General features: G+C 42.5%; 1 protein-coding gene across 3 annotated transcripts in view; it reads left to right on the top strand.

Moving 5' to 3' along the window:
• ttc7a (tetratricopeptide repeat domain 7A) overlaps positions 1–27096 on the top strand; it is a 173994-nt gene that overhangs the window by 114302 nt on the left and 32596 nt on the right. For all 3 annotated transcript variants that reach the window (XM_034184728.1, XM_034184730.1, XM_034184729.1), the window contains one exon: positions 11528–11662. In XM_034184728.1, coding sequence (XP_034040619.1) covers positions 11528–11662 — 135 coding nt within the window. The remainder of the gene's footprint in view (positions 1–11527; positions 11663–27096) is intronic.

The following is a 27096-nucleotide window of genomic DNA, read 5'->3' as shown; positions in this document are numbered from 1 at the left end:
TGATGCTGAGACCCTGATTCATACATTTGTTTCTTCTAGACTGGACTACTGCAGTGTTCTGTTTTCTGGTTTACCACAATCCAGGATTAGGGTTGTCCAGTTACTTCAAAATGCTGCTGCCAGACTCTTGCCAGGAAGCAGAACGTTTGACCACATTACACCCATTTCGGTGTCTCTTTGCTGGCTTCCTGTCTCTGTGAGATCAGATTTTAAGGTTTTGCTATTAACCTATAAAATTATTTATGGACTAAAAATTCCACAGTGACATCAAATGTGTGGCCATTAGGAATCTACAGCAGGCCACGGAGCAGGTGATTAGAGACCCTGCAAGGCTTATGACAAATGTGGGTGTGGAATCCAGTAGCTTAGCGGGGAAATTAGTGCAGAAAATCCACTATGGTGATAGTGCAATTTATCTGCCAGGGAGGGAAATTCAACAAGTTGAGACTGTGGCCTGCTCCCGTAGACGTGTTCATAAAAATCATAGAGGGATATGCTTTGCAAACTTAATACCCATTACTATATTGGATCATGTTGAAATTAAGGATGGCCCAGTGGTTGTTCCAGTAATAGCAAAGATTTAGTGTCTGCTAACTACAACGCGCGTGGAATGTCTCAAACCTAAACCTACTTCTAGGCATCTTATATATGCCACTCTGGAACCACCCCTAAACCCAAACAGTTCAACTGTCAACCCCACTGAGGTCCTTAGACTGGGTCTCATTAACATAAGATCACTGTCCTCAAAATCATTGTTGATTAATGATTTAATTATTGATTATCACTTAGATATGGTTGGGTTATGTGAAACCTGGCTTAAACCTACAGCTGTCCTCCCCTTAAATGAAGCCTGCCCACCAGAATATACATTTAGTCACGTCCCTCGTGATGCAGAGCAAGGCGGGGGTGTTGCTCTTATTTATAAATCTAGGTTTAGCTTATTAGCTGTTGGGGCTCACAAATATAACTCATTTGAGCATCTGATTCTCCGCTCCGCTCAGGATATTGCGCATTGCCAAGGTCAGAAGAATAAAAAATCAGCCGTATTACTTTGTCACTGTATATAGGCCTCCAGGCCCATATTCTGAATTCTTAGATGAATTTGGTTTGTTCATCTCTAACTTGTCAACTAGAGCAGATAACATTCTGATCATTGGTGACTTTAACGTTCATATGAATAAGCCTTCTGATCCATATCTGCAAATCATTTATGGAAATTGTGGATGCATTAGGATTTCGGCAATGCATTCGGGATTTGACGCACATTAGTGGAAATACCCTGGATATGGTTCTCGCACATGGTATTGCTGTCACTAATATTGAGATCATGCCTCTTACATCAGTGGTCTCTGATCACTCACTTATTAAGTTTACAGTTTTGCTGCCGTGTTTAGTGGAACAACAACCTTATCACTGCAGCGATGCATCAACTCCTCAACTAAGACTGAACTAGAAGCTAGACTGCCTGATGTCTTAGCCTCACTTTTGACAAATACCCAGTCAGTAGACAGACTTGTGGATAGTTTTTAACTCAGTGCTCAAAACGACACTCGACATGATTGCACCACCTGTGTTGAAACTGCGCTCCCCCAAATTGCAGTCACCTTGGTTCAATGATTACCTGCGTGACCTCAAGCATAAAGCAAGAGATCTAGAACGGAAATGGCATCGTTCAAAATTAGAAGTATTCCACCTTGCGTGACGTGATGCTATCTTAGACTATAAGCATGCATTATTGGCTACAAAGCGGACCTATTACTCTGATTTGATCAACAAAAACAAGCATAACTCAAAGTTCTTGTTCACCACGGTGGCAACACTTATTCATGGACAACCACCTGTAGCTCACTCTCCTTTTACAGCACAAGATTTCCTAGATTACTTTGAGGAGAAAATAGATGACATTAGGTTGAACATATCCCAGCATGCCTTAACCCAGCCACTACACCCTGCTATTGATGTGGGCGCCACTACTGAGGTATTACCTAGATTTACAGAATTTGATAGTATCTCTGTAGACATGCTGACGAAACTTGTAACGTTAACAAAAAGCACAACCTGTTTATTTGATCCTATACCAACAAAACTGTTTAAGGACCTGTGGCCCACTCTTGGGCCGATTGTGCTGGAAATTATTAATCTTTCTTTAACTTCTGGATCTGTTCCTAAACGTTTCAAATCTGCAGTGATTAAACCATTACTTAAGAAACCTAATCTTGACCCTAGTGTATTGAAAAACTATCGGCCAATATCAAAGCTATCATTTTGCTCTAGAATTCTGGAAAAAGTGGTGTCACGACAGCTCATAGACTATCTTACTGAGAATAATCTCTTTGAGCCACTGCAGTCTGCTTTTAGAAAATATCATTCCACAGAGACGGCTCTCACTAAAGTGGTGAATGATCTTCTGGTTACAATGGATTCGGACACCACTACGGTTCTGCTGCTGTTAGATCTCAGTGCTGCATTTGATACAGTGGATCATCATATTCTACTTGATAGGCTGGAAAATCATTTTGGGATTACTGGGAGTGCACTTGCATGGCTGACGTCATACTTGACCAGTCGTCACTGTGTTTTGTACAGTAACACTATCTCTAACCTTAGTGACATGAAATTTGGGGTTCCGCAGGGGTGTGTCTTAGGCCCCCTGCTTTTCTCCCTTTATATAGCAGCCCTTGGGCACATATTGCGGCATTTTGGGATTACCTTTCACTATGCAGATGATACTCAGTTATATATGCTGACAACTGCTGGTAATTTCGTTCACATAAAATCCTTAGAAGATTGCCTTGCAGCAGTGAGAAGTTGAATGTCTAGAAACTTCGTACTTTTAAACTCTGAAAAGACTGAAATGATGGTTCTTGGTCCAGTGAGACATCTGCATCAATTTGACTAGTTAACACTCAGCCTAGGCTTGTGTGTCATACATCACACTAACAGAGTGAGGAACCTTGGGGTAATTTTTGATCCTTCGTTGTCCTTTGGCCTCCATATTAGAAATATTACTAGGACTGCTTTCTTCCACCTGTGAAATATAGTGAAGATTTGTCCCATCCTGTCTATGGCTGATGCTGAGACCCTGATCCATGCGTTCATCTCTTCTAGATTGGACTACTGCAATGTTCTATTTTCTGGTTTACTGCAGTATAGCATTAGGGCTCTCCAATTGGTTCAGAATGCTGCAGCCAGACTTTTGACACGAAGCAGAAAGTTTGACCACATTACACCTATTTTGGCCTCCTGTCCCAGTGAGGTCAGATTTTAAGGTTCTGCTACTAATCTGTAAAATTATTCATGGACTGGCACCTCCCTACCTAGCTGACTTAATTAAACCTTACGTACCGGCCCAGGCTTTACATTCTCAGGGTGCATGGCTACTTTGTGTCCCTAGGGTGAATAAGAAGGCTGCGGGTCACAGAGCTTTCTCTTATCATGCCCCTGTTCTGTGGAATGGTCTCCCTGCATCAATTAAATCAGATTCTGTGGAGACTTTCAAATCCAGACTTAAGACGCACTTATTTTCCTTTTCATATGGCTAGCATACTGGTACAGTTTTGTTTTACGCTTTTTACTCTTTTAAGTCATGTTATTAGTAATTGGAGCGGGCGGCGGCCTCAACTTCACCTAAATTCTGGGTCTTTTAGTGAAGCTTAGGGCTAGCGGCCAGCAATCACCTTAGTATTTTTCTGTTTTGTTCAGTCTTGTTGATTAATGCTGGCAAATTTTTTGTCTTTCTGATGCCTGATTCTGTTTTTTCTCTGTTTAAGGTGCAGCTCCATCCAGAGATGGGAGTTGTGTTTGTGTTGGCGACCCTCTTGTCCTGTGCACCAACAGCAATTCTTGTATATTTGTCCATGAATTGTTCTGTGAATTATTTCTGTAATTTATGTTTGTAGCATGGCCCAAGCAGAGGGTCACCCCTTTGAGTCTGGTCTGCGTGAGGTTTCTTCCTCAGAGGGAGTTTTTCCTTCCCACTGTTGCTCTGAGGGTTGGTAAGGTTAGACCTTACCTGTGTGAAGTGCCCTGAGGCAACTCTGTTGTGATTTGGCGCTATATAAAGGAAAATAAATTAAAAATTGAAATTGAACTAGCACCTCCCTATATAGCTGACCTAATTAAACCCTACGTACCAGCCCGGGCTCTGCGTTCTCAGGGTGCAGGACTACTTTGTGTCCCTAGGGTGAATAAAAAGTCTGCAGGCCACAGAACTTTCTCTAATCATGCACCTGTTTTGTGGAATGATCTCCCTGCAGAGATAAAACAGTCAGATTCTGTAGAGGCATTCATGCCCAGACTTAATACGCTTTTATTCTCCCTCTCGTATGGCTAGCATACTGGCATAGTATGGAACTATGCTTCCTATCCTTTTAAATTAATTTTATTAGTAACAGAACAGGTCTCGGCCTCAACTTTATCTACATTCTGAGTCTGTTAGTGAAGCTTAGGCCTAGCAGCAGGTGAGTGTTTTCTCTGCTTTCCTTTTGATTTACTGCTGATGAATTATACCTTAGGTGTGGTTTTTCCGGCTGACTGATTCTACTGTTTTTCTCTCTGTCCAAGGTGCAGAGGGCATTGCACAGGATTGGCATTTGCAGACAACGGGATGCTGGACTGACCACAATGCCTGAAACTGATGCAGCAGATGTTATCTTTGTAAAACTTTGTAAAAATCTTGTAACTGTTAGAAATGCCCAAGCAGAGGGTCACCCCTTTGAGTCTGGTCTGCTTGAGATTTCTTCCTCAATATTATCAGAGGGTTTTTTTTTTTGTCCTTATCACTGTCACCTGTGTGTTTGCTCTAGGGGTTTGTATGTAGCACCTTGAGGCAGCTATGTAAATGAAATAAATTGAAATTGAAAAATGCAAACTGGTGTTTGTTTAACACAACTTTCCCACTGAGAAAAAACTGATGATTAAAATAATGTTTGCCAATTATAGTTGTCAAAGTCAGTTTAATAATGTGAATGGAATGTTGCTATGGTGAACAGTGACCAGGTGTGTCTTCCTTGTAGTCCTTGAGGAGTTGCTTTAAAGTAGACCTGCATTGAAATAAATGTGGTCAGATTTCAGAAAGAAATAGCTGATATGTATTTATAAGACCCTTGTGAATGCAGTAAAGTAAATCTGTAAGCCCAAATTTGTAATTCAGCGGAGAAATCTTCGTTTAAAAATGACAAATTTGCAGCTAAAATTTAGCCCTCCGTGAAAACAGTTTGTACATCCGTATCATTTCCATGACGTCAGGGTCAAGACGATGCGCTCCCGCCTTCAGTCCGATCCTGCATTGAAATTGATTTTATCTGTTAGTAATGTTACTGTTATACACATCCTGGTTTCAACATCCAAAAGTAAGCTGCACTGCATGTGAGATACACCTCTGCATGCCCGGTCTGCATGCTCAGATCAACAGCGAGCGACATCGACAGCGGGTGCCGTTCTTCCCCGATGCCTCGCTCTCACTGCCCCTGATGCACTTACCGAGTGCATGCGCTCGTTAAATGCCGCTGCGGGCCACTCACACCCCCGTGTCTGCTGTGCAACTGTCTACTGAATGGAGGTGCAGCCAACTTGGCACAAGTCCAGAGATTACGCTCACCGTTTTAATGCAGAGTGGCCGGTGACACCTGTTGCCCGCAAGGACAGACTTCTTGCGGCAAAATTTGCAGCGCCGCACGTCTCGGTAATCGGAGCCGCAGAGCTCCGTGGCCGCTGAGAGAGGTTTATATCTTTGTAATGACTTGGATTCTTTGCGGGTCTCACCTCCGTAGCCCGTGACGGTACACCGAAGGCGAAAGACAGTAGACTTTCAATGCGACACCACTCAATCAAACGGGCATATGAAAAAGTCCCCAAAAATAATTTTCAACAACAAATAAAGAAATGTGTACTCACCAAGCGTACCGCAAGAAAATATGAAGTTTTAAAAAAAGTAGATCCTTCCGTATAAGACAAGAAAAAGGTGCAGATGCAAACTAACGTAAATCCACAAATTACAATTGGCGCAATGCATGCTGGGAGAGGGTCTTGTCCGTGACGTCTCGGCAGCGTCCATGATGAGAGGGACAATTTGCAGAGGGCTAAATGTTAGCTGTAAATTTGTCATTTTCAAATGAAGATTTCTCCGTTGAATGACAGATCTTGGCTTGCAGATTTACTTTACTACATTCAGAAGGATCTCATGTGTAAATGTAAGTCATTTTTTGTTCAAAAAATCTGACTGCATTTTTTTCAATGCACGTCTCCTTTAAGTGTGCTCTCTCATCATTTTCCATCAAATATTCAGCAATATCTGCATACATGCATGGGGACCGCATTTTTACACCGGTGTTTTTGCCAGTCCATCCATCCGTTAGTTTCAGTGGGTTTGGTGTAACAATTCCATCAAATCCATGCTGTATGGTATCACAGTAGGTTTGTCTTTACATTTCCCATGAACACGGAGACCTCAACACTTAGAAAAAAGGTTCAATTTATCGACTTTCCACCTTTTAAAGTAATCTGAAATGCATCAATCACTCACGTTTATATTGCATTCTGCCATCTTTGCCACAGTTACATAGGCTTGGTTGGTAGCGAATATTTTATCCAGTCCCACAATGCACCGCACAGCCCGAAATGCACAACTTGCTTATTACCAACAAGCTCAGCTAACAGTCTAACCTCAGTTTGGGTGTTTATGATATCATATCTTGGGGACTGAGAGGTGGTTCTCATAGCAGTTTTGCTTTGGTGATGGCATTAAAAATTATGATCTACTTATTTTGTCAGTAATCATGGATCACTGGACATACACTCACCGGCCACTTTATTAGGTCCACCTTGCTAATACCGGTGTCGCAGACCGAACAGTCTCCCGCTAAAAATTGGTCCGCTCTGCCTCCACTGTGCATGCATCATTTTGGACCACAGCAGCTCATCTGAGACGGACTTTCTTCACCCAAAGCGATCAAAGTGAATAATGGGATTATTAACCATCAAATGACAAGGTGAAACCACTTAAATCATTCTAAAGTCAGTTTTATGCAGAAACAAGGCAACTTTAAGCAGAAACGAGACGATAATCGGCTTTGAAATGATGGAGGTGCAGTGACTGCAGTACCAGCAGCTTGTGCTGCTGCTGCGCTCTGATCACTTCCTCCGTCTTTTATTATGAAATAATGCTGAATTTATGTGGAAAGGATTGTTGTACAAAAGCTTCAGATATCTGTCGCTGAGGTAGATGATGACTAGAGTGCAATTTTAAGCAGAAACGAGGTGATAATCGGTTAACCATGGCCGACACACAGAAATGACACATGCACAGTGAAGGCAGGGCGGACCGATTTTTAGGGGGGACTGTTCGGTCTGCGACACCTGGTTGGACCCTCTTTTGCCTTCAGGACTGCCTTATATTTTTCTTGGCATAGATTCACCAAAGTGTTGAAAACATTCCTCAGGGCCCCTTCATACATAGTACGAATGTGTTTGAATTGCGCACAAAGCAGGAAAAGTATGCAATTCGTGTAAAATTGGAGCTGCCTCTACCGCCATGTACAGCTGTCGCTACAAATCGGAGCTGCCTCCAACACATACACCTGTTGCTGCAACTATTTGCACACACCAGTGGCTGAAACACAGCGTGTGCGCTGTGAGAGCCCATGGAATCCTCTCGCTGCAGGTGTTGCCCAAATTCCAGCTGACACACATGAACATCTAACACCGCTCGCTTGGCACATAGAAAATGTGTTGCCATTCGTGCTGTTAGCACGAAAATAGTGGAGCAGACGATCACTTTGGAGCTGGCTGTGAAATTTGTCTAAGTGCTCCCACAAGTGTGGTGTTGTAAAACAGCAACGCACATGTGGCGTGGCAGAGTGTCGCCTCCCCCCGCAACACGTGCCGTGTGTGTGAATCACGCAAGATAACTAAAAAGAAATGACCACATAACACAGACACAGAGTGACACGGTGTGTGCACTGAACTGACAGGGGGCGTGTCTGCCGACAGCCGCAGCTGTTGAGATCTCTGGTTCTGGATGTCGCGGCTGAGGAACACGTACCATGTTTGGACGGACATGAACTTAAAACTGTCCACTGTGACGCTTGTATGTCTTCTTGTTGTCCTCACGTGGACATACATGGTAAATGGTAAATGGACTGCATTTATATAGCACTTTTCCATCTGTATCAGACGCTCAAAGCGCTTTACAATAATGCCTCACATTCACCCCGATGTCAGGATGCTGCCATACAAGGCGCTCACTACACACCGGGAGCAATAGGGGATTAAAGGCCTTGCCCAAGGGCCCTTATCATTTTCCAGTCAGGTGGGGATTTGAACCCATGATCTTCTGGACTCAAGCCCAACACCTTAACCACTAGACCATCACCTCCCCCGATACATAATAAAATACATAAATACATAAAATACATATATACATACATACATAAATACATATATTGCTGTTGCCGTGGCTGCAGTGAGCGAGCGAGCGCACGGTGCGCACATTGACAGGCTGTCCCAGGTGAAATGGACGATCAGATCATAACACGCAGCGGGTGATCTGAATGTCACGTCACCCACGTGAGCTCTGTTCCACATGACGCGGTGTCTGTCCAGCGCCGCGCCCTCGACAGGACACACGTGTCGTGTCGGACACACCGAGTTCAGCAGATGTGGACATAAGAGCGCCCTGCTTCTCATTCATGTCATTACATGACTGTACGTCTGTGACCATGAGTCATCTACAGAGGAACAGATGGTTCATACTTGTCTTGTCTGCTTGATAAGATGGATTCAATAAAATGCCGTGTTGTTTTTATGGTTTTATCTTTTTTAGATATGTTTATCTCCATGTTGATTTCAGGCATTTTTTGGCACCTTTTATAGGACAGCGATGATAGTGCAGTTGTAAAGTTTCTGGCTGGCAGTCAGAGCTTTTGTAAATTGCAGGTTTGAATCCCGTGGGTGGCATGTATTTTGTTTTATTCACAGCAGCTGCATGATGTGGTTACACATGCTCCAGCTGCTCGCACTGTGTCACACCTGGTCCACCACGTGTCCCTCCCAACGTCAGCTCGATGTTTATGTGGTTTGCTCATATGAGGTGTTTCACCGTGATTCACCCTGATTTGTACTTATTCGTATTGTGTGTGAAGGGGCCCTCAGACATGTTGGTCCATATTGACATGACAGCATCACGTAGTCGCTCATTTACCCGGTCTGCCCAGTCCAGTCTGACTTCTGACATAAGGTATTTTCATGCACACAACTGTCGCTCACGTGATATCTTCTCTTTTTGGGGCCATTATTTGTAAACCTTAGAGGTGGTTCTGTGTGAAAATCACAGTAGATCAGCAGTTTCTGACATACTCAGACCCGCCCGTCTGGCACCAACAACCATGTCATATTCAGAGTCACTTAAATCTCTTAAATTTCTTCCCCATTCTGATGCTCAGTTTGAACTTCAGCAAGTCGTCTTCACCATGTCTAGATGTCTAAATGCATTGAGTTGCTGACGTGATTGGCGGATTAGCTATTTGTGTTAAGAAGCAATTGAACAGGTGTACCTAAAGAGTGGCTGGTGAGTGTATATTGTCGTCAAGCTACTGATAGTGGCTAAAAATGCTAACACCCTTAGCACTGAAAATTATATCACCCAGTAATTTCACTCAATGCAAATACTAGTGCACACATGTCTTAGATGTCGGGATGTCCTGATCAGGTTTTTTTGGCCCTGATCCGATTCCGAGTCATCTGATTTTGAGTGGCTGCCGATACCGAGTCCCGATCCAATAGTTTAAAAAACTGAATGAACAATGAACAAATGCTAAATATATAATATTTTCATTTTAATCACCTTATTTTATTATTTATCACTTAAACAGTGCACTTCTCCTTGAGGTAGCTTGAACAATCAAGTAATAATCTACCAGACGTAAAAAATGTACAAATTTCCATGTTATTTTATTTGTCTAAAAATAAAATGTCCAAGGTTCTTTATGTTAAACAAGAAATTATCTACTCTGAAATAACAGGTGGTTTTAATTTACAGATGAAAGGTTTCTAAAAAAAACATTTATTGATTTAGCTATTTTAATTACAAGTGTTCTAAACTTTTTTTAAACAGTAATCAGAAATTTTGAGGTAACAAACAACAACAAGAAACATTTCCAAGGATTTTTCTTCAGAAAACTACTCTATAAATGAGCAGTCCTGTGACACGTTTCTGTTTTGTACAGATCAGTGGTTTCTGCCACTAGTCTTCCGTGTTTTGGCCCGACGTGTCCTTCCTATTGGACAGCGCAAAGCTACGTCACAGCTCAGAGCGTTGAAAGTTGGATTGGGTTGAACTTGTGTTTTTTCTTTTGTTCAGTAAAAAAAAAAATAATAATAAAATAAAATAAAAAGATTGGGTTGAACTTTTACCACGTCAACCTGCTGACAAGCAGCAATGCGCACTCCCCTCAGAAGCGTTCGGCTTTTGACGCAATGCTTCTGACACCTCTAAAAAGCAACACCTCTCATTGAAAATAATGCTTTTTAGACCTATTCTTGATGCCTCTGACGCCCATTAATCTGCAGTAATGAGCTTGAAATAGCGCTGATCAAAATAATGAGGATAAAATCTATATCGGATTCCTGATCGGAATGCAACGTCCGATTTCAGTCAAGTCTGAAACCACATGCTCAGGCCCGATTTCCGTGATCGGATCGGGACATCCCTACTTAGATGATCCATTCAGAGAAATAACCACATAACAAGCCACATTATTACAGATATTTGTAATAAAATGCTCCAAAAACTGCAGGTCTAAGATCAGTTTCGCAACAGGCCACGAGGTGTCATTCAAAGGGTGCCACCTGAAATTTTGGGCACTGTGAAAAGAAATCTTACTGGGCCGCCACCCCCCCCCCCCCCCCGGTCATATTATTATGTCAGTATTATAATTGTATTAGGGGCCTCTGATTGACAGGAGCCCCTAGTATCCTTCTCCTTATTCTCCCCCTTTCGGCACCCCTGCACGCCCCTAATGTGAATGTGATACTGAACATGAAGATGATGTCTGAAAGACAAACACATATTTTAGTTATGTCACTGGTTTTGATCTAACATGTATTTTGAAGATATTTTCGCTTCTTTAACTTGCTTGCACAGAATATTGAGCATCATTATGTTTAAAGATTGCCCAGGGCTAGTATTTACAGTCTTTTTCAAAGAATTCATTCTCTGATATAATATAATCACTGGATTTATTTATTTATTTTTAATCTTTTTCATTATGTATTTCTAGCCAAAGGGTGTTTCTGCTAATATTTCTAATCCCTTTAATGGGTTCATTGTGTTAAAGTGTAAATATTTTTCAACCCTGGATTTCATCTTTTTTTTCTCTCTCTGTTTTTTACTGCTACTGAAAAATGCACCAAAATATAATTTTTGACTTTTGCTTTCCTTAAATTGTGAAAAGTACATATTGGGAAAAATGTTCTTCCAGACACAACTGTCTCTAAACTGGTGCCTACATGTTGTCTTTACATATGTCAGCTTCACAGAGTCCCTCATCAGTTGCACTGTCACGTCTAGAAGCAGCACTGTCAGAGGTGTCAGACATCAGCTCCGCTCGTCGCCAAGGACCCGCCTACATCTGGACCACCCTCGAGCGCATTTGGTTACAGGCTGGTATGAGAGGAGCACACATGGCATAATATAGATTTACAAAACATCTTCAGCACGAGACACATGGTCGGCCATCTGGCATCGTCAAGAGACGATGACCCAAGTGTGCCCAGTGTGTCCCATACCTTAGACACATCCACATTTGGCAACGCCGGCCATTAGCAGCTGGCATCTATAGGTGAGAGAGCGCACTCTGATTGGCTGTTCAGCTTTTAGCGAATCAGTGCATGAGAATTCAAAGTGATGAAACTAAGCAAACAATAAAGTTAAGAGGGCCCAAACCTTAGACAAACCTGTCGATGTGAGTGTGATAGAAACGGTGCACAAATGCTGCTTTGTTTACAGTTTATATCTCCACAGCTTCCAGTGTGAGGGGCTCAGCATTCCCCCTTCTGATGAGTACCCGCTGCCTTCACAGCGCATGCATCATTTCAGAGCATCAGCAGCAATTTGTCGATGATCACCTGGTTTCTGCTTAAAGCTGCACTCCAGTCATCATCTATCTCAGCGAAAGATCCCTCAAGCTTTTGTTCAACAATCATTTCCACAAAAACTCAGCAATAACTCATTATGAAAGACGGGAGAGCAATCAGAGTGCGACACCAGTGCATCTGAGATTGACTTTCTGAGTCTGACTCTCTATTGATCAAAGGGAATAATTTGATTATTAACCATCAAATGACAAAGTAAAACCTCTTAAATCATTCTAAAGTCAGTTTTAAGCAGAAACGAGGCGATAATCTGTTAATCGCTACTAACACTCCGACATGACACATGCGCAGTGAAGGCTGGGGGACCGATCTGAGTGTGACACCGGGTTCACGCATGCGCAGACTAGTGTGGAGGACTGCTCAGTCTAGGAGAGTGCTGCGCCCCTCACACTGGTTTCCCTTTCTGAAAGACATTCACAGAGTAGCGCCACCTAGGGGCATAGAGAGTTTATCTGGAGTTGTCTTTCCAGTGTGTTCAAATGGACATTTTTCGGGCAATGGGGGCTGAACAGAGTGATCAACATCTTCCTTAATTTCAGTTTCAATTTATTTTCATTTATATAGCCCCAAATCACAACAGAGTTGCCTCAAAGCGCTTCACACAGGTAAGGTCTAACGTTACCAACCCCCAGAGCAACAATGGTAAGGAAAAACTCCCTCTGAGGAAGAAACTTCAAGCAGACCAGACTCAAAGGGGTGACCCTCTGCTTGGGCCATGCTACAAACATAAATTACAGAACAATTCACAGAACAATTCACTTAAGGTGCACTGACACTTGATGCACGCTTGTCATCGTGACGATCTGTGTTGGACGCTACGTATATAAAGTAATTATTTCATAGCAGATTAATCATTTTCTCTACAAGTTGGCTGCTGAAAACAGCTCTAATCGCTTCCTGAATCACAGAGGACCACTCCAGCAGCAGCCGTTAGCGCGCATGCACCCGCTGAATGAGCTGGAGAAGCCGTCTAAAAAGGGAATTTGTCGTGTATACATTGTCATGGCTTGGTAAAACAGTTGCATGTTCTTTCCTTCTTGTGTGCAGCTCTTAAAGTATGTTTATGATAGATTTAACATCTCGTTCTAATCATTCAGACGAGCTGCGCTCTGATGCGATGCGCTGACGCAACCACTTGCTCTGTTCACTTCTTCTTTACTCCACTTGACGAGCTGCACGTCATGTTGGCGAGCAGATCGTGCCACGTTGCACGACATTTATCCGTGAAAAATTTTTTGAACATTTAAAAATTCTCTTTGCGCTATTGCACGCGCCGGTGCCCCCTCACATTCAGTCTACACCCATTAAAGACGAGTTTACACTCCTGCACGACACAGGGTGTGCAAGTGCATGCAAGTGTCAGCAGGCCTGAGTCTCATCTGTGTACTTCGATCTTTAGGACATTGAATTGATTGTTCTTGGGATCAGAGTTTTCTGTCTTGTTTGGGGTGTGACAGCCAGCTACGATGCATTCAGTTTGCACTGCGTATCAGTTAAGCTTTTGCTTCTGTCCACACCCTTTCGGTCACACAGGTTCACTGTTAAATTGTGCTATTTTTGAGTTTTTATTGTTGTTGAGTCTGTGTGCCGAATAAATTCATTCATTCATTCCTCGTTGAACTGAGCAAGCACGTAACCTCTGTCATTGTACAGGAAAATAAATATTTGTTGGTAAATAACAGTATTATTCAGTTCCGTTTCTTCAGAATTAATTTGAAAGTCTACAGCTATTTGTTAAAAATTAGAAAATAAGAGTTGTGTTTAATTATTAATTCATTTCAGTGTTTCTGTAATGATGGACCTCTAATTATATATTAATATATATAATATATAATAATATTTCCATGATTTTGCTTTCAATCTTTTTTAGTAATTGTTTAAAATTTTGTTGTTTTAAACTATGCAGTATTTGTACGATACTGCACAATACTGATGTTGGAAAGCAGTTTGTCACTGTTTGAAACACAATGCACAGTTGCTGTGGTTGTTGTTGTTAACTATAAGTTAATATTTGCACTCCCTTGGTGTATTATTACGTGTATTGACGATTGGATCTTGAAATCCAGAATAGCACCAGTTAACTTCAAGGCAATGGTGTTTTTCCTTTTCCTGGCTTGCTCCTGTATTGCGTGGCCCCTGCATTATTTCCGGTCCTTTAAAATGGCTTTAAAAGGATCCAGACCAGTTGTAGAAACATACAATCTGTACAGTTTTAAAATTCACAACATGAAGGGTAAAGAATTTTTTGCCACAGGAGATTAGAAAAAAATATAATTCTGGCACAACAATTTATGCTGGAAATGGTCTTTCCATATGTTTGAAATGACATAATAAGAGAGATTACTTTGGTGCTGTGTTGACTGGAGCTATTTTCTCTCGCTTTTGCTTTTACACTCAAGAGGATATGAGCAAGTAATGATTTAGTAGATAGACCTATTTCCGTCTTCCTGAATATTGCTGTGTTGACGTGCACACTATACCTGCATGCACATAGCCACTGATCTGTTAAGGGCAGAATGGCAGCGATGCATACCGCTATTACTTCCACCACTTTAGCCTCAGTCTGCCTGTGGAGGTTCACAGGAGGGCAGAGCATTAGCAGATGAAGAGCGAGAATAGAGAAAAAGCACCCGGGTGAGGTGGTTAGAAATATTCAGAGATGGTAGTAATGCAGATGCATGTTAGTATGTTATAGTACGGATGTTTTAGGAGTACTCCCAGAGGTCACATTCTCTGTGCTCTACTCTAATTCTCCCATCACATAGAGGTACTTATGTACAGGGGGTGCACTACTTAATGTTGCCTAAATTTGTTTTAGGTTTATGGACAAATGTATTTTCGGCTTCGGCTCCTTTTTTAAGCCACAGTATATTCAGAATGCACTAGGGCTCAACAGATTATCGGCCGAGCTAACACGAACAACCGGTGCCGGTTTCAAGTTCAGTGTCCACGTCACAGCTCTCCCGTTGAGATTGCGAACAGAGTCATCCTCCGTCGTCGCTAAACTTGTGTGCACTCTAAAAAAAAAATGAACCACTGTCTCAACGAAAAAAAGTGATGTAACAATTTGCCTAGATTTTTTTTTAAGTTATTTCAATTTAACTAGAGAAGTCTTGTGGCATTAACTGAGTTAAAAGTTGAAATAACTCAGTTGAAATATCTTTAAAACAAATCTACGCAAATTGTTACATCAATTTTTGTAGTTGAGACAGCAGTTTCTTTTTTAGAGTGCAGCTTTCTCCGCAAGACTCACCGGCTCCCAGCATAGTTTTCCACTGATGGAAGAGCCCTTACAGTGAGATTTTTTTTTTCCAGCTGCGGCATCCTCATATTCCTGAAATTTTCTCTCTCTTCTATGATGACAGACTTGGAGTTGACATATCTGAAAGTAACAGTAAACAAACACTAAAAAGTAGTTACAAAATACAGCACATTAGCCAGGCGCTGCTTAGCGAAACTCCTCAGTATATTAATCAGGGTTCTCGCCAGCGCAGTTGAGTATAAGGGGCCCCGATGTTGTGATTTAACCAGCATAGGGAGGCTTTTCACTTTGTATGTTTTTTCTTTTTTAAAAGGACATGGCGGACATTATTTAACGTCCTAATTAGAAACACAAAGAGGCTGTCAAAATGCAGGAAATAGTGTTTCAAAGGGTTACAAATTTAGAAATTTTCTCGGGGGGCCAGGGGGAGAGACGCTCCCAGACCTTCCTTAAATACTCACGTCTGTATGCTCATCGCATGGCAATGCCCCACTAAGTTCCCCCTATTCTGCGAAAACATTGTGGTGGGAACCGTGTTAATGCTGCTGGAAGAGTGTTTACTGGCTTTAAATAAAAGGATGTTGGCAGTACAATGCATTCTGGGTTGATGTTTCCTATATGCAGTAGGGAGAATTAGAAGCTTATTTTCTGTGTCCAGCCTTTGAACTTTTGTATTCTTTGCAGAGAAATGGGTGAAAAAAGAAAAAAACACATGATCAATATTGAATTCTTTTGTCGACTCCAAAATGACCGTAATTCCTCCAGTCCTTTCCTGCCACAATCTGGAATCCTGAAAACACAAGTGAGAATTAGGAAACCGTCTAATGCAGCCTGATAAATTACAGAAAATCCATTTTCTCCTAAACTACAAAAATGAAACCTGAGGCTGGTGGAGCTTCTCTTGTCATCTCGTTCACACAGCATCCGTTTCCCATCTGTGCATGCACAACACACGGGTACACAAAACATCAACAAACATGCATTCACATGGCTCGTAGACATAGACAGTAGATCAGCTCTGCACAACGCACTTGAGTGTCTCACGTGCCGTGACACCTGGTGATTTGGTGAGAATATGAGCATTGTGTCGCTGGGTTTCTGTTGACCTGCTGTCCGCTCGTGATGAGAGAATGATTGACAGCCACTTTCCCTGCTTTCTGTTGAGCTGTAGGTTTGCAAAAGCTTTGGAGGCAGGACTATTGTCTGCTCCGTTTCTGAGTTCTTATTGGACATTTTACTGCATCTAGGCATGGATGTGTCTGTGTCTCATTTGTGTGTGCGTGTCTGGGTTTTGGCCTGATCTTCCCAACAGTAGCAAGCAAAGGAAGCAGGCAGCTTGAGTATGTGACGGCCATATTTAGGCAATAATTTAAACAATACATTCCTTCACATTTTTCACTCTGTGTATGTGTTTGTCTAACCATGCTTTGGGGACACAAATCTGTTTACCCTAAAACATGGTGGTTCCCACAAAGAAATTTTTTCAGTTTTTAGGGTTTAGACTGGGGGCATTAACTTGACTGTCTATAGCGCACAGTTGAAATCGTAAATTGCAAGTGTAGTGTAGTTGGGGTGTGTCAGACTCCTTGTTGGTATTTACGTGGCACGTAAACCAAGGGTAAAATTGGGTGCCGAGTACAGACAGGTTGGATTTATCTTCTGAATTACTCATGAGTGTGTTTTTAGAAGTGGTAGTCAAGTGGTGAAAGCGGTGAGCTTGTGACCAGAGGATCCTCGGTTCAAATTCCCATTAGACTGCACAATCACTTGGGCAAGGTACTTAATCCCCAAGTTGCTCCCAGCGTGCAGTTGATCACCTTGTATGGAAACACCCTGACATCAGTGTCTGAATGGGTGAGGCATACTGTAAGGCACTTTAACATGCACAGCACTCTGCTATTGAGAACTTGAGATGGATATTGGTTCACATCACATAAACAATGACAGTTTTGTGTTCTCAATGACATACGTGCAGTATGAAGAATATGTGTAAAGCCTGAGGTCATCTCCTATAAAATCCACAATGCCTTTAGTGTTTTCCTTCATTTCTTTTATGCCACAGTTCATAGAAACCAAGCAGTGGGGATGATGACTGCATGAAGAACACAGCAGGAGGCCACATGTCAGTTTACAATCCGTATACAATTTCATGTCTTCTGGGTGTTATCAGATTACCAGAAGAGAGGAAGACTGACCACAACCAGGTGCACAAAAATTGACAGCCACAAAATAATACCGCCATATTGTTTTGCACCATGTTAACAATTGGTTGCAGACAGCTGAAGCAACTGTTGTTGACACTATTGGCACGATGGAAAAACAGAACCATGTGTAGATGTCTAACAGCTGTGGGCATTTGTGCAAGAAGACCATACCAGGATCAGATTTTGACACACCAGCACAGATTTACAGCTGGAAGTAACGTGTCAAAAGATGATGGTAAGTGGACTGCATTTCTATAGTGGTTTTTCCATCTATATCAGAAGCTCAAGGCACTTTACAGTAATGCTTTAGGGCCCCTTCACACATAGTGCGAATTTGGTCAAATTGAGCATAAAGTGCGCATGAAGCAGGAATCGTATGCAAAATGTGTAAAATCGTAGCTGCCTCTAACGCTTTGTACACCTGTTGCTACAACTATTTGCACACACCAGCTGATAGACAGAGTGTGCGTTGTGTGCGCCCATCGAACCCTCTCGCGGCGGGTGTTGGCTAAATTCCAACTAACACACAAACATCTAACCCCGCTTGTTTGGCAATGTGTTTGGCAGTGTGTGGCCATTCGTACTGTCATCACGAAAACAGTCAGCAGACAATCATCGTCGAGGTGGATGTGAAATTTGTCTAAGTGCCCCACAACTGTGGAGTTGCCGAGTGTACCGAGTGACACCTTGGTCTGTGCGCTGAATGAGCGGGGGCGTGGCAGCTGCTAACATCTCTGATCCAGGACATCAGAGCTGCAGAACACGCACCGTATTTTGATGAACACACACGTCTGCTGTCCTCACATCGAAAAACATATTGCTTTTGCAACGGGTTGGAGAACACACACATTGACAGGCTGTTCCAGCTGGACCGGACCGCAAGTTCATGTGGACGCACAGCAGGCGATCTGAACGTCACATCTGTCTGACAGAACAGTGAGCGGCGTGCCGCAGGACCACATGACAGGCCAACAGTATGACAAATACGCCACTTTCAGTCACGTATCAGCAGAAATACGCCATACCAAAGGCTGTTTGGTCAGTTATTGCAGAGCTTAAATACATTTATCTGCTTGTTGATTTTAGCCATTTCACTCTCCTGTTATAAGACAGTGATTGTGGCAGAGTGGTAAAGTTTCCGTCTGGTAATCAGAGTGTGTGGGTTCAAATCCTGTGAGTGGCATTTTTTTCTTTCTTTTTTAACCAGGGTTATTTATCCACAGGGTTCTGTATTGCGTCCCCTTTTATGTATTATTTATATCAACCCAGTGATATTCACTAATTATACAGGTGGTTTTCATTTTATTTTCCTCCACATCAGTGGTGCGATGTGGTGTACCTTGTCTCATGGAACACATTGCGAGCAGCTGCAGCTGCTCGAAAGACACCATCGCGTGCATGAACCATTGCACTGGGTGGGATCGTGCATACCTGCCCGTTGGCGCGATGCTTTCGTGGTTCGCTCATATGTGCTGTTTCGCCGTGAGTCGCCCTGAGTTGTACATATGCGCACTATGTTTGAAGGGGCCCTTACATTCACACACACACACACACTCATAGACCAATGTCAGGGTGCTACCATGCAAGATGCTCACTACACACTGGGAGCAACTTGGGGATTAAGGACCTTGCCCAAGGCCTGTTAATGATTTTCCTGGCCAGACAAGGGTTTAAACTGAGGATCCTCTGGTTTCAAGCCCACTGCTTAACCGCTAGACCTGGCATGCCCAGCCAGTCGATTGTGATCGACCAGTCGATTGCGGGCTGAGTTCCAGTCAATCGCATGAAAAAAAAAATCCTCGAGAGGATGTAGTGCTGCTATAACAGACTGATGCAGCAGGTGGCAGCAATGCACCAACAAGGATGCCGGCTGCCGTTAAACACCAGAGAAGAAGTAGAGTTCTTCTATGGTGGATAAGAAACAAAAAATTATCATTTTCATTCTGGATTATTTTTTCATTCATGCGAATGGTAAATCCTCTGTCTTATCTGCAATGTAAATGTGGCTTTACTGAAGAAAGGGAATTTGGAGCGGCGTTTCAGATGATTCACAAGAAATACAATGCTAACTTCTAATGCTAACTTGGCTAAATCTACTCTGCTCGCCCATAAAGCCCAGGAATTGAAAAGTCAGTGAGCATGAAGAGTGATGAATGTGGCAAACAAGATTGTAGTGTTCTGTTCGGGCCAGGAGTCTGAGGACACATTTATTCTGTTCAGAGCTGGAGTGGAGACACAGCTGTTGCACACAGACGTTAGGTGTTTTAGCAGAGGTAAATTTCTGAACCGTTCAAACCAAGCTGAATATGCACATCTTTTGGATTTGAAAGCAAGTTTAAAAGCATATTACATGTGCTATCAAGCAGTATGACCTGCAGAACTTTCCACACATGGACACAGAACTTAAGCACCAGGACACAGACTGTGCAGAGCCTGAGAGTGCACGTTATGATGATCACATGCAGAGCATCTTGTCAGAATTTGACAGGCGCTTCACTGACTTTGCATCCAAAAAGCCTGTTGTCAGTTTTCTCTGTTTTCCATTTGGGGAAAAATATAGATATGGACTGTATATCATCCAAAGTGGCATCTCTCTTCAACCTGGATCCTCACACTGAAAAATGACATTGAGCTCAATTTTGTTATGTGTCGGACGCAGCTCGGAGAACCGACCAGCGTTTGAAAGACCCAGTATGAAATAAGCAGAGCACGGTACAAAGGCTAACTGAATTTAATACATAACAGTGATACATAAAGAACAAAGTGCGGTCTGGCGTGGTGCGCTCCCAGCAGCGCTAACGGTCCGGAGCCAGAAGCTGTTCGGACCCAAGGACCCCGCCGACACCCCCCAGGTGGCCGCAACAAACCGAGTCTGTGAAAGAAGGAACCATTATGTGAGTCCACACTCTACACACAGAGAGAACACTTAAAGGTGTACAAACAGCAAACACTTCCTGGCTTGATTACTAATCAACTTCCCAACCTGCAGGCATGGAACATCCAGTTCACAAAACTCCACTGCAGGGGAAGTCGATACATGACTAACATACAGCTCAATATAAAAAGGTGTGAGGGACACCACATTTACTGACTGTATAAATGTTAGTCACAAAATCTAACGTACCTCAGGAAGTGTGCTGACGAGCGTGAGACATCACCCCCTCCTCTTTCACAGACCGTGTATCAAACCTGGACGTTCTCTGCATCCACTGATGATGAGATGGCTCCCGAGACGACGATCTCACCCGTCTGGTCACAAGGTCGAGTCTCTGGCAAATACACACTGCATACTCCAGTCTTAAATGCCACCATGTTCCAATCCATATAGATGCACCTCAGCTGTGAGTCCTGACGAGCCGCAGGTGATCAGGGTGAGGTCCTGATAACCTCAGCAACACAGCCACTCATTCCCACATGCAAGCCACCTGGAAGGAGAAACAAAGGACAGAAACAAAAAGGCAGCCACGCCCCCCCAGCCATATAACAAATTTCAGAGCAACACCTGACATAAATGTCCAAATCTGGAATCTAATGCAGACAGAGTGCATGAGTGCCTGCTTACAGCTGGCTCTCAGCTCCTACTGTCCAGACTATGAGAGACTAGCTTCCTCCTCTCAGTGTCAGAAGTCCCACTAAGGTAGGGAACTTTTCCAACTTTAGGCCAGTTCTAGGGCTGCTTGTACTTATACAGTGCCAATCACAACAAAGTTGCCTCATGGCACGTTACACAAATAAGATCTAACCTTACCAACCCCCAGAGCAAGCATACAGGCGACAGTGGTAAGGAAAAACTCTCTCTGAGGAAGAAACCTCAAGCAGACCAGACTCAAAGGGGTGGCCCTCTGTTTGGGCCATGCTACTGACACAAATTATAAAACAATTCATAATACAAAATCCTTGAAAAGTTGGTGGTTCACAGGACATCAGGTTTTCCAGGCAGACATCACAACAAAAATTGTGTTATTATATTGGTGCACAATATATTGTGGCTACGCTATGGTGTTGGTAGTTGGTAGTATGGCTTGGTAGTTCTTGATACCCTGTCAACTTTAAAAGTAGATCTCGGTTCACAAAAGGTTGGGCACCACTGCGCTGGACCATCACCTCCCCAACAAACATTGAACAAACAACAAACATTAAAATACAAACAATACCCAGGCTTTCTTTGTGTGAGCTGGCTTGTCAAACCCCAAAGTTGCAAACAAAGCTAATTGGTACCACAAGAATGGTTATCAGTGGCTGTTTCTGTTTCATAAAAGCTGGTTCATCAACCTGAGAAAGAGAACTCAAGCCCATTTCAGGAAGGGAGGGAAGTTAACCTCAGAGTCAGTTACTATTGGTGACTTAGTCTGTGAACCTAACCTGGTCAGGAGCATGTTTTCTTCAGTAAAGCCTGAATTTCTCATTCAGTCATTTACATCCCTGTGCATTATGTTTCAGTATACTTTAACCTACTTTTTTCAGTCATTTGTTTTTTTATCCCTGCTTACTCCAATCAAGGATCACCAGGGAACTGGAGCCTACACCATATACATGAGGTGCATTCAAAAAAAGCATCCAATCTTTGGCCACGAAAACTACAGTTACTCACCTGGGAGTCTGAACTCCTAATCCACTTTGAAGTAGTCTCCTTGGGAATGCACATACTTCTCTCAACAGTTCTGCCATTGTTGGAAGCATTTCTGGAGGGTCTCTTTTGGAATGTTGTCCAGCTAGGCTGTCATGTTCTGCATGATGTATTATCACAATTGGAATGTACCAAACTTACGCTTATCCCCACCTCATTTGCATGTTCTTGGATTGTGACACAATGGTTATCCACGAGTAAAGTCCATATTCTGTCCATCACTTGATCATTTTGTCTTGTGGATGGCCGACTGGCACAATGCTTTCCTCTCCACTAATGTGTGCACATTTTTGAAGCAGGTATACCACTCTTATTTCTGTGATACTCATGACATCATTGCCAAAAGCCTGCTGAATCTTGCCAATGATTTCTGCTTGGGTATCACCAAGCTTTTGACTAAATTTGTTGCAATACCTTTGCTTAAGTCATTCAGTCATGTTATAGCAATTCAGAATCCGACAGGTGCTCTGTACATGTTCCCTGTAAGGCTGACTGCTAGCAGCTGATGCGCTCTGGGGATAGGAACAAAAATTGGGATGGGATAAAATAAGGTTGGATATTTTTGAGTAGAATATATATATATATATATATATATATATATATGTGTGTGTGTGTATGTAAATGTTTGTGCACCCCTGATGATTTCCATGATTTTCCTTTAGAAATCATTGGTTGTTTGGATCAGCACTTTCAGTTAAATATATCATATAGCAGACAAACACAGTGATATTTGAGAAGTGAAATGAAGTTTATAGGATTTACAAAAAGTGTGCAATAATTCTTTAAACAAAATTAGGCAGGTGGATAAATTTGGGCACCCCAACAGAAAAAATACATCAATATTTAGTAGATCCTCCTTTTGCAGAAATAACAGCCTCTAAACATTTCCTATAGCTTCCAGTGAGAGTCTGGATTCTGGTTGAAGGTATTTTGGACCACTCTTCTTTACAAAACATCTCAGGTTTGTTGGTTTTTGAGCATGGACAGCCCACTTAAAATCACACCACAGATTTTCAATAATATTCAGGTATGGGGACTGAGATGGCCATTCCAGAACATTGTACTTGTTCCTCTGCATGAATGCTCTAATAGATTTTGAGCAGTGTTTAGTTGTCTTGTTGAAAGATCCAGCCCCGGTGCAACTTTAACTTTGTCACTGATTCTTGAACTTTGTTCTCAAGAATCTGCTGATATTGACTGGAATCCATGTTACCCTCAACTTTAACAAGATTCCCAGTACCTGCACTGTCCACACAGCCCCACAGTACGATGGAACTACCTCCAAATTTTACTGTAGGTAGCAAGTGTTTTTCTTGGAATGCTGTGTTCTTTTTCAGCCATGCATACTACCACTTGTTATGTCCAAATAACTCAATTTTAGTTTCATCAGTCCACAGCACCTTATTCCAAAATGAAGCTGGCTTGTCCAAATGTGCTTTAGCATACCTCAAGTAACTCTGTTTGTGGCGTGTACGCAGTAAAGGCTTCCTCTGCAATACAGCATCATATACCATCTCCTTCTGCAAAGTGCGCTGTATAGTTGAATGATGCACAGAGACAATATCTGCATCAAGATCATGTTGTAGATCTTTGGAGTAGGTCTGTGGGTTGACTATGACTATTCTTACCATCGTTCACTTCAACTTAGGTCAAGGGAGGTCAAGGATCAATGAGCTTACCAAACCAATTTTGTGTTCCAATAATTAGTGCTAAATGTATTCAAATCAATAAAATAACAGGGGTGCCCAAATTTATGCACCTGCCCAATTTTGTTGAAATAATTATTGCACACTTTCTGTAAATACTAGAAACTTCATTTCATTTCTCAAATATCAGTGTGTTTGTCTGCTATATGATATATTTAACTGAAATTTCTGATCCAGACAACCAATGATTTATAAAAGAAAATCATGAAAATTATCAGGGGTGCCCAAACCTTTGCATACAACTGTGTGTGTATATATACAGTGGGGGAAATAAGTATTTGATCCACTGTCAATTTTGCAGGTTTTCCCACCTACAAAGAATTGAGAGGTCTCTAATTTTTATCGTAGGTACACTTCAACTGTGAGAGACAGACTCTAAAAAAAAATCCAGAAAATCACATTGTGTGATTATTAAATAATCAATTTGCATTTTATTGCATGAAATAAGTATTTGATCACCGACCAACCAGCAAGAATTCTGGCTCTCACAGTCGTGTTAATTTATTTTAAGAAGCCCTCCTATTCTGCACTCTTTACCTGTATTAATTGCACCTGTTTGAACTTGTTACCTGTATAAAGGTACCTGTCCACACACTCAGTCAATCACACTCCAACCTATCCACCATTGCCAAGACCAAAGAGCTGTCTTTGGACATCAAGGACAAAACTGTAGACCTGCACAAGGCTGGGATGGACTACAGGACAACAGGCAAGCAGCTTGTTGAGAAGACAACTGTTATGATTATTTATTAGAAAGTGGAAGAAACACAAGATGACTGTCAGTTGCCCTCGGGCTGGGATTCCATGCAAGATCTCACTTTGTGGGGTAAGGATGATTCTGAGAAAGCTCAGAACTACACAGGAGGACCTGGTCAATGACCTGAAGAGAGCTGGGACCACAGTCACAAAGGTTACATAAGTAACACATGATGCTGTCATGGTTTAAAATCTTGCAGGGCAGCAAGGTCCCCCTGCTCAAGCCAGCACATGTCCAGGCCCGTTTGAAGTTCACCAGTGACCATCTGGATGATCCAGAGGAGGCATGGGAAAAGGTCATGTGGACAGATGAGACCAAAATAGAGCTTTTGGGAATCAACTCCACTCACCGTGTTTGAAGGATGAGAACAACCCCAAGAAAACCTTCCCAACCTGTTGTGTGTTGGGGGGTGTGGCTGGATGTTTTGGTGTTCTTTTCTTTTCTTTGCTCTTCAGGTGGCATGGAAACTGATTGTTCTGTGGAGAAGGTGCTGGCTGAAGAGTCCTCACCCTCATCAACATCATGTGTAGCACCTGTGACTGGTGCTCACATGCAACCTTAAAGACTTTCAGCTGAAGCAGATAATTGGATGGCGTTCTGCATTTAAGGCATGTGTGATTCAAGCAGAACTGCCGGGAACTCGACCTTGTGATGTTCGTTTGTGAGACGCTGAGGACCGCGCCTGGGTTTGACACATCGAGCCCGTGAAGCAAGGAAGGGTGAGGACACATGCTGTCAGCACACATTAAAGGTGATTAAGTGTTTGACTAATTGTTGATAGTAACTTGGTGTTTTGTTACACAGTATACTTGAATTGTGATGAGAATTGTGCAGCTTGCTTCTCACTGCTGTGGCGTGCGGATAAGTGACCCTCCACCTGTTGTGAGAAGCTGCTCATTTGCATAAAGTTAAAAAAGATACAGACCTGAATGTGTTGCTGATAGCGTGTGTCTTTTGAAAGATATTGTTGTAACTGCTGACTTACCTCACCTCTTCTTTGCTTCACAGAGAGTCGGTTTGTCGTGTCCACCTGGGGGGTGTTTGGCGGTGGTAGTCCAGGAGCGCCGGGCTTTGATCCTTGCGGGCGCTGGAGAGCGTGCCAACAGTCACTCCACCAGAGGGACGCTGTTTTTGTTTTTACACCTTTTATGCACAGTGGGTGTAATAAATATATTGTTTTTGGAACCGCTTTTCTGGTTATTTGTAGCGCTGGGTTCCGTCTGACCCAGGTCCGCTCCTCAACCCGCGTCGACACATAACACAACCGTGAAGCATGGGGGTGGAAACATCATACTCTGGGGGTGATCTTCTGCAAAGGGGACAGTTCAACTGTACCGTATTGAAGGGAGGATGGATAGGGTCATGTATTGTGAGATTTTGGCAAACAGCCTTTTTCCCTCAGTAAGAGCATTGAAGATGGGTCATGGCTGGGTCTTCCAGCATGACAATGATACCAAACACACAGCCAGGGCAACTAAGGGGGGGGGGGGGCTCCGTAAGAAGCATTTCAAAGTCCTGGAGTGTCCTAGCCAGTCTCCAGACCTGAACTCAATCAAAAATCTTTGGAGGGAGCTGAAACTCAAAACCTGAAAGATCTGGAGAAGATCTGTATGGAGGAGTGGACCAAAATCCCTGCTGCAGTTTGTGCAAACTTGGTCAAAAACTACAGGAAACGTCTGACCTCTGTAACGGCAGACAAATATTTCTGTACCAATTGGTAAGTTCTGTTTTTCTAAGGGATTAAATACATATTTCGTGCAATAAAATGCAAATTAATTATTTAAAAATCATACAATGTGATTTTCTGGAGTTTTCTTTTTTATTCTGTCTCTCACAGTTGAAGTGTACCACGACAAAAATTACATACCTCTCCATTCTTTGTAAGTGGAAAAACCTGCAAAATTGACAAGGGAATAAATACTTATTTCCCCCACTGTATATATGTTGTTGTTGAGTATATACAAACAAGACCTCAAAAGTTGTATTTTTTTCTATTGCCAATCAGTACACGTGATGCTGGCATCACGTGTACTGGGACATTTTTTCATTGTGGGATACTTTTTCCATTGTTGATGCTGCCACATGCACATCCCCAGACAAAATTATGTGAATAAAGTGTAACTAATGCCACGGCAAGTATGAGACGGGTGCAGCTGTCAAAGTGTCAGAGTGTCAGAGAAATAAATCAGGTGTATCCTGACTATGTTGAGCTGTTTTCTGTAATGTGGACAAAATGTCATTGGAAATATTTTGAAGGATGGCATTTTTAACACTAAGACTGACTGGTTTTGGTTCTACACTGGGCATGATTTATTTAGTGAAAAATCAGTTCGGCTTGAAGCATATTGTCTTTTTGTAAATAAAATCATCTTGCCTCAGCTTTATACCAT

Source organism: Thalassophryne amazonica, chromosome 13 (genome assembly GCF_902500255.1).
Source record: "Thalassophryne amazonica chromosome 13, fThaAma1.1, whole genome shotgun sequence".
Lineage (NCBI taxonomy): Eukaryota > Metazoa > Chordata > Actinopteri > Batrachoidiformes > Batrachoididae > Thalassophryne > Thalassophryne amazonica.
The sequence above is the reverse complement of the archived record's forward strand: the minus strand, read 5'-3'. Positions and strand labels throughout refer to the sequence as shown.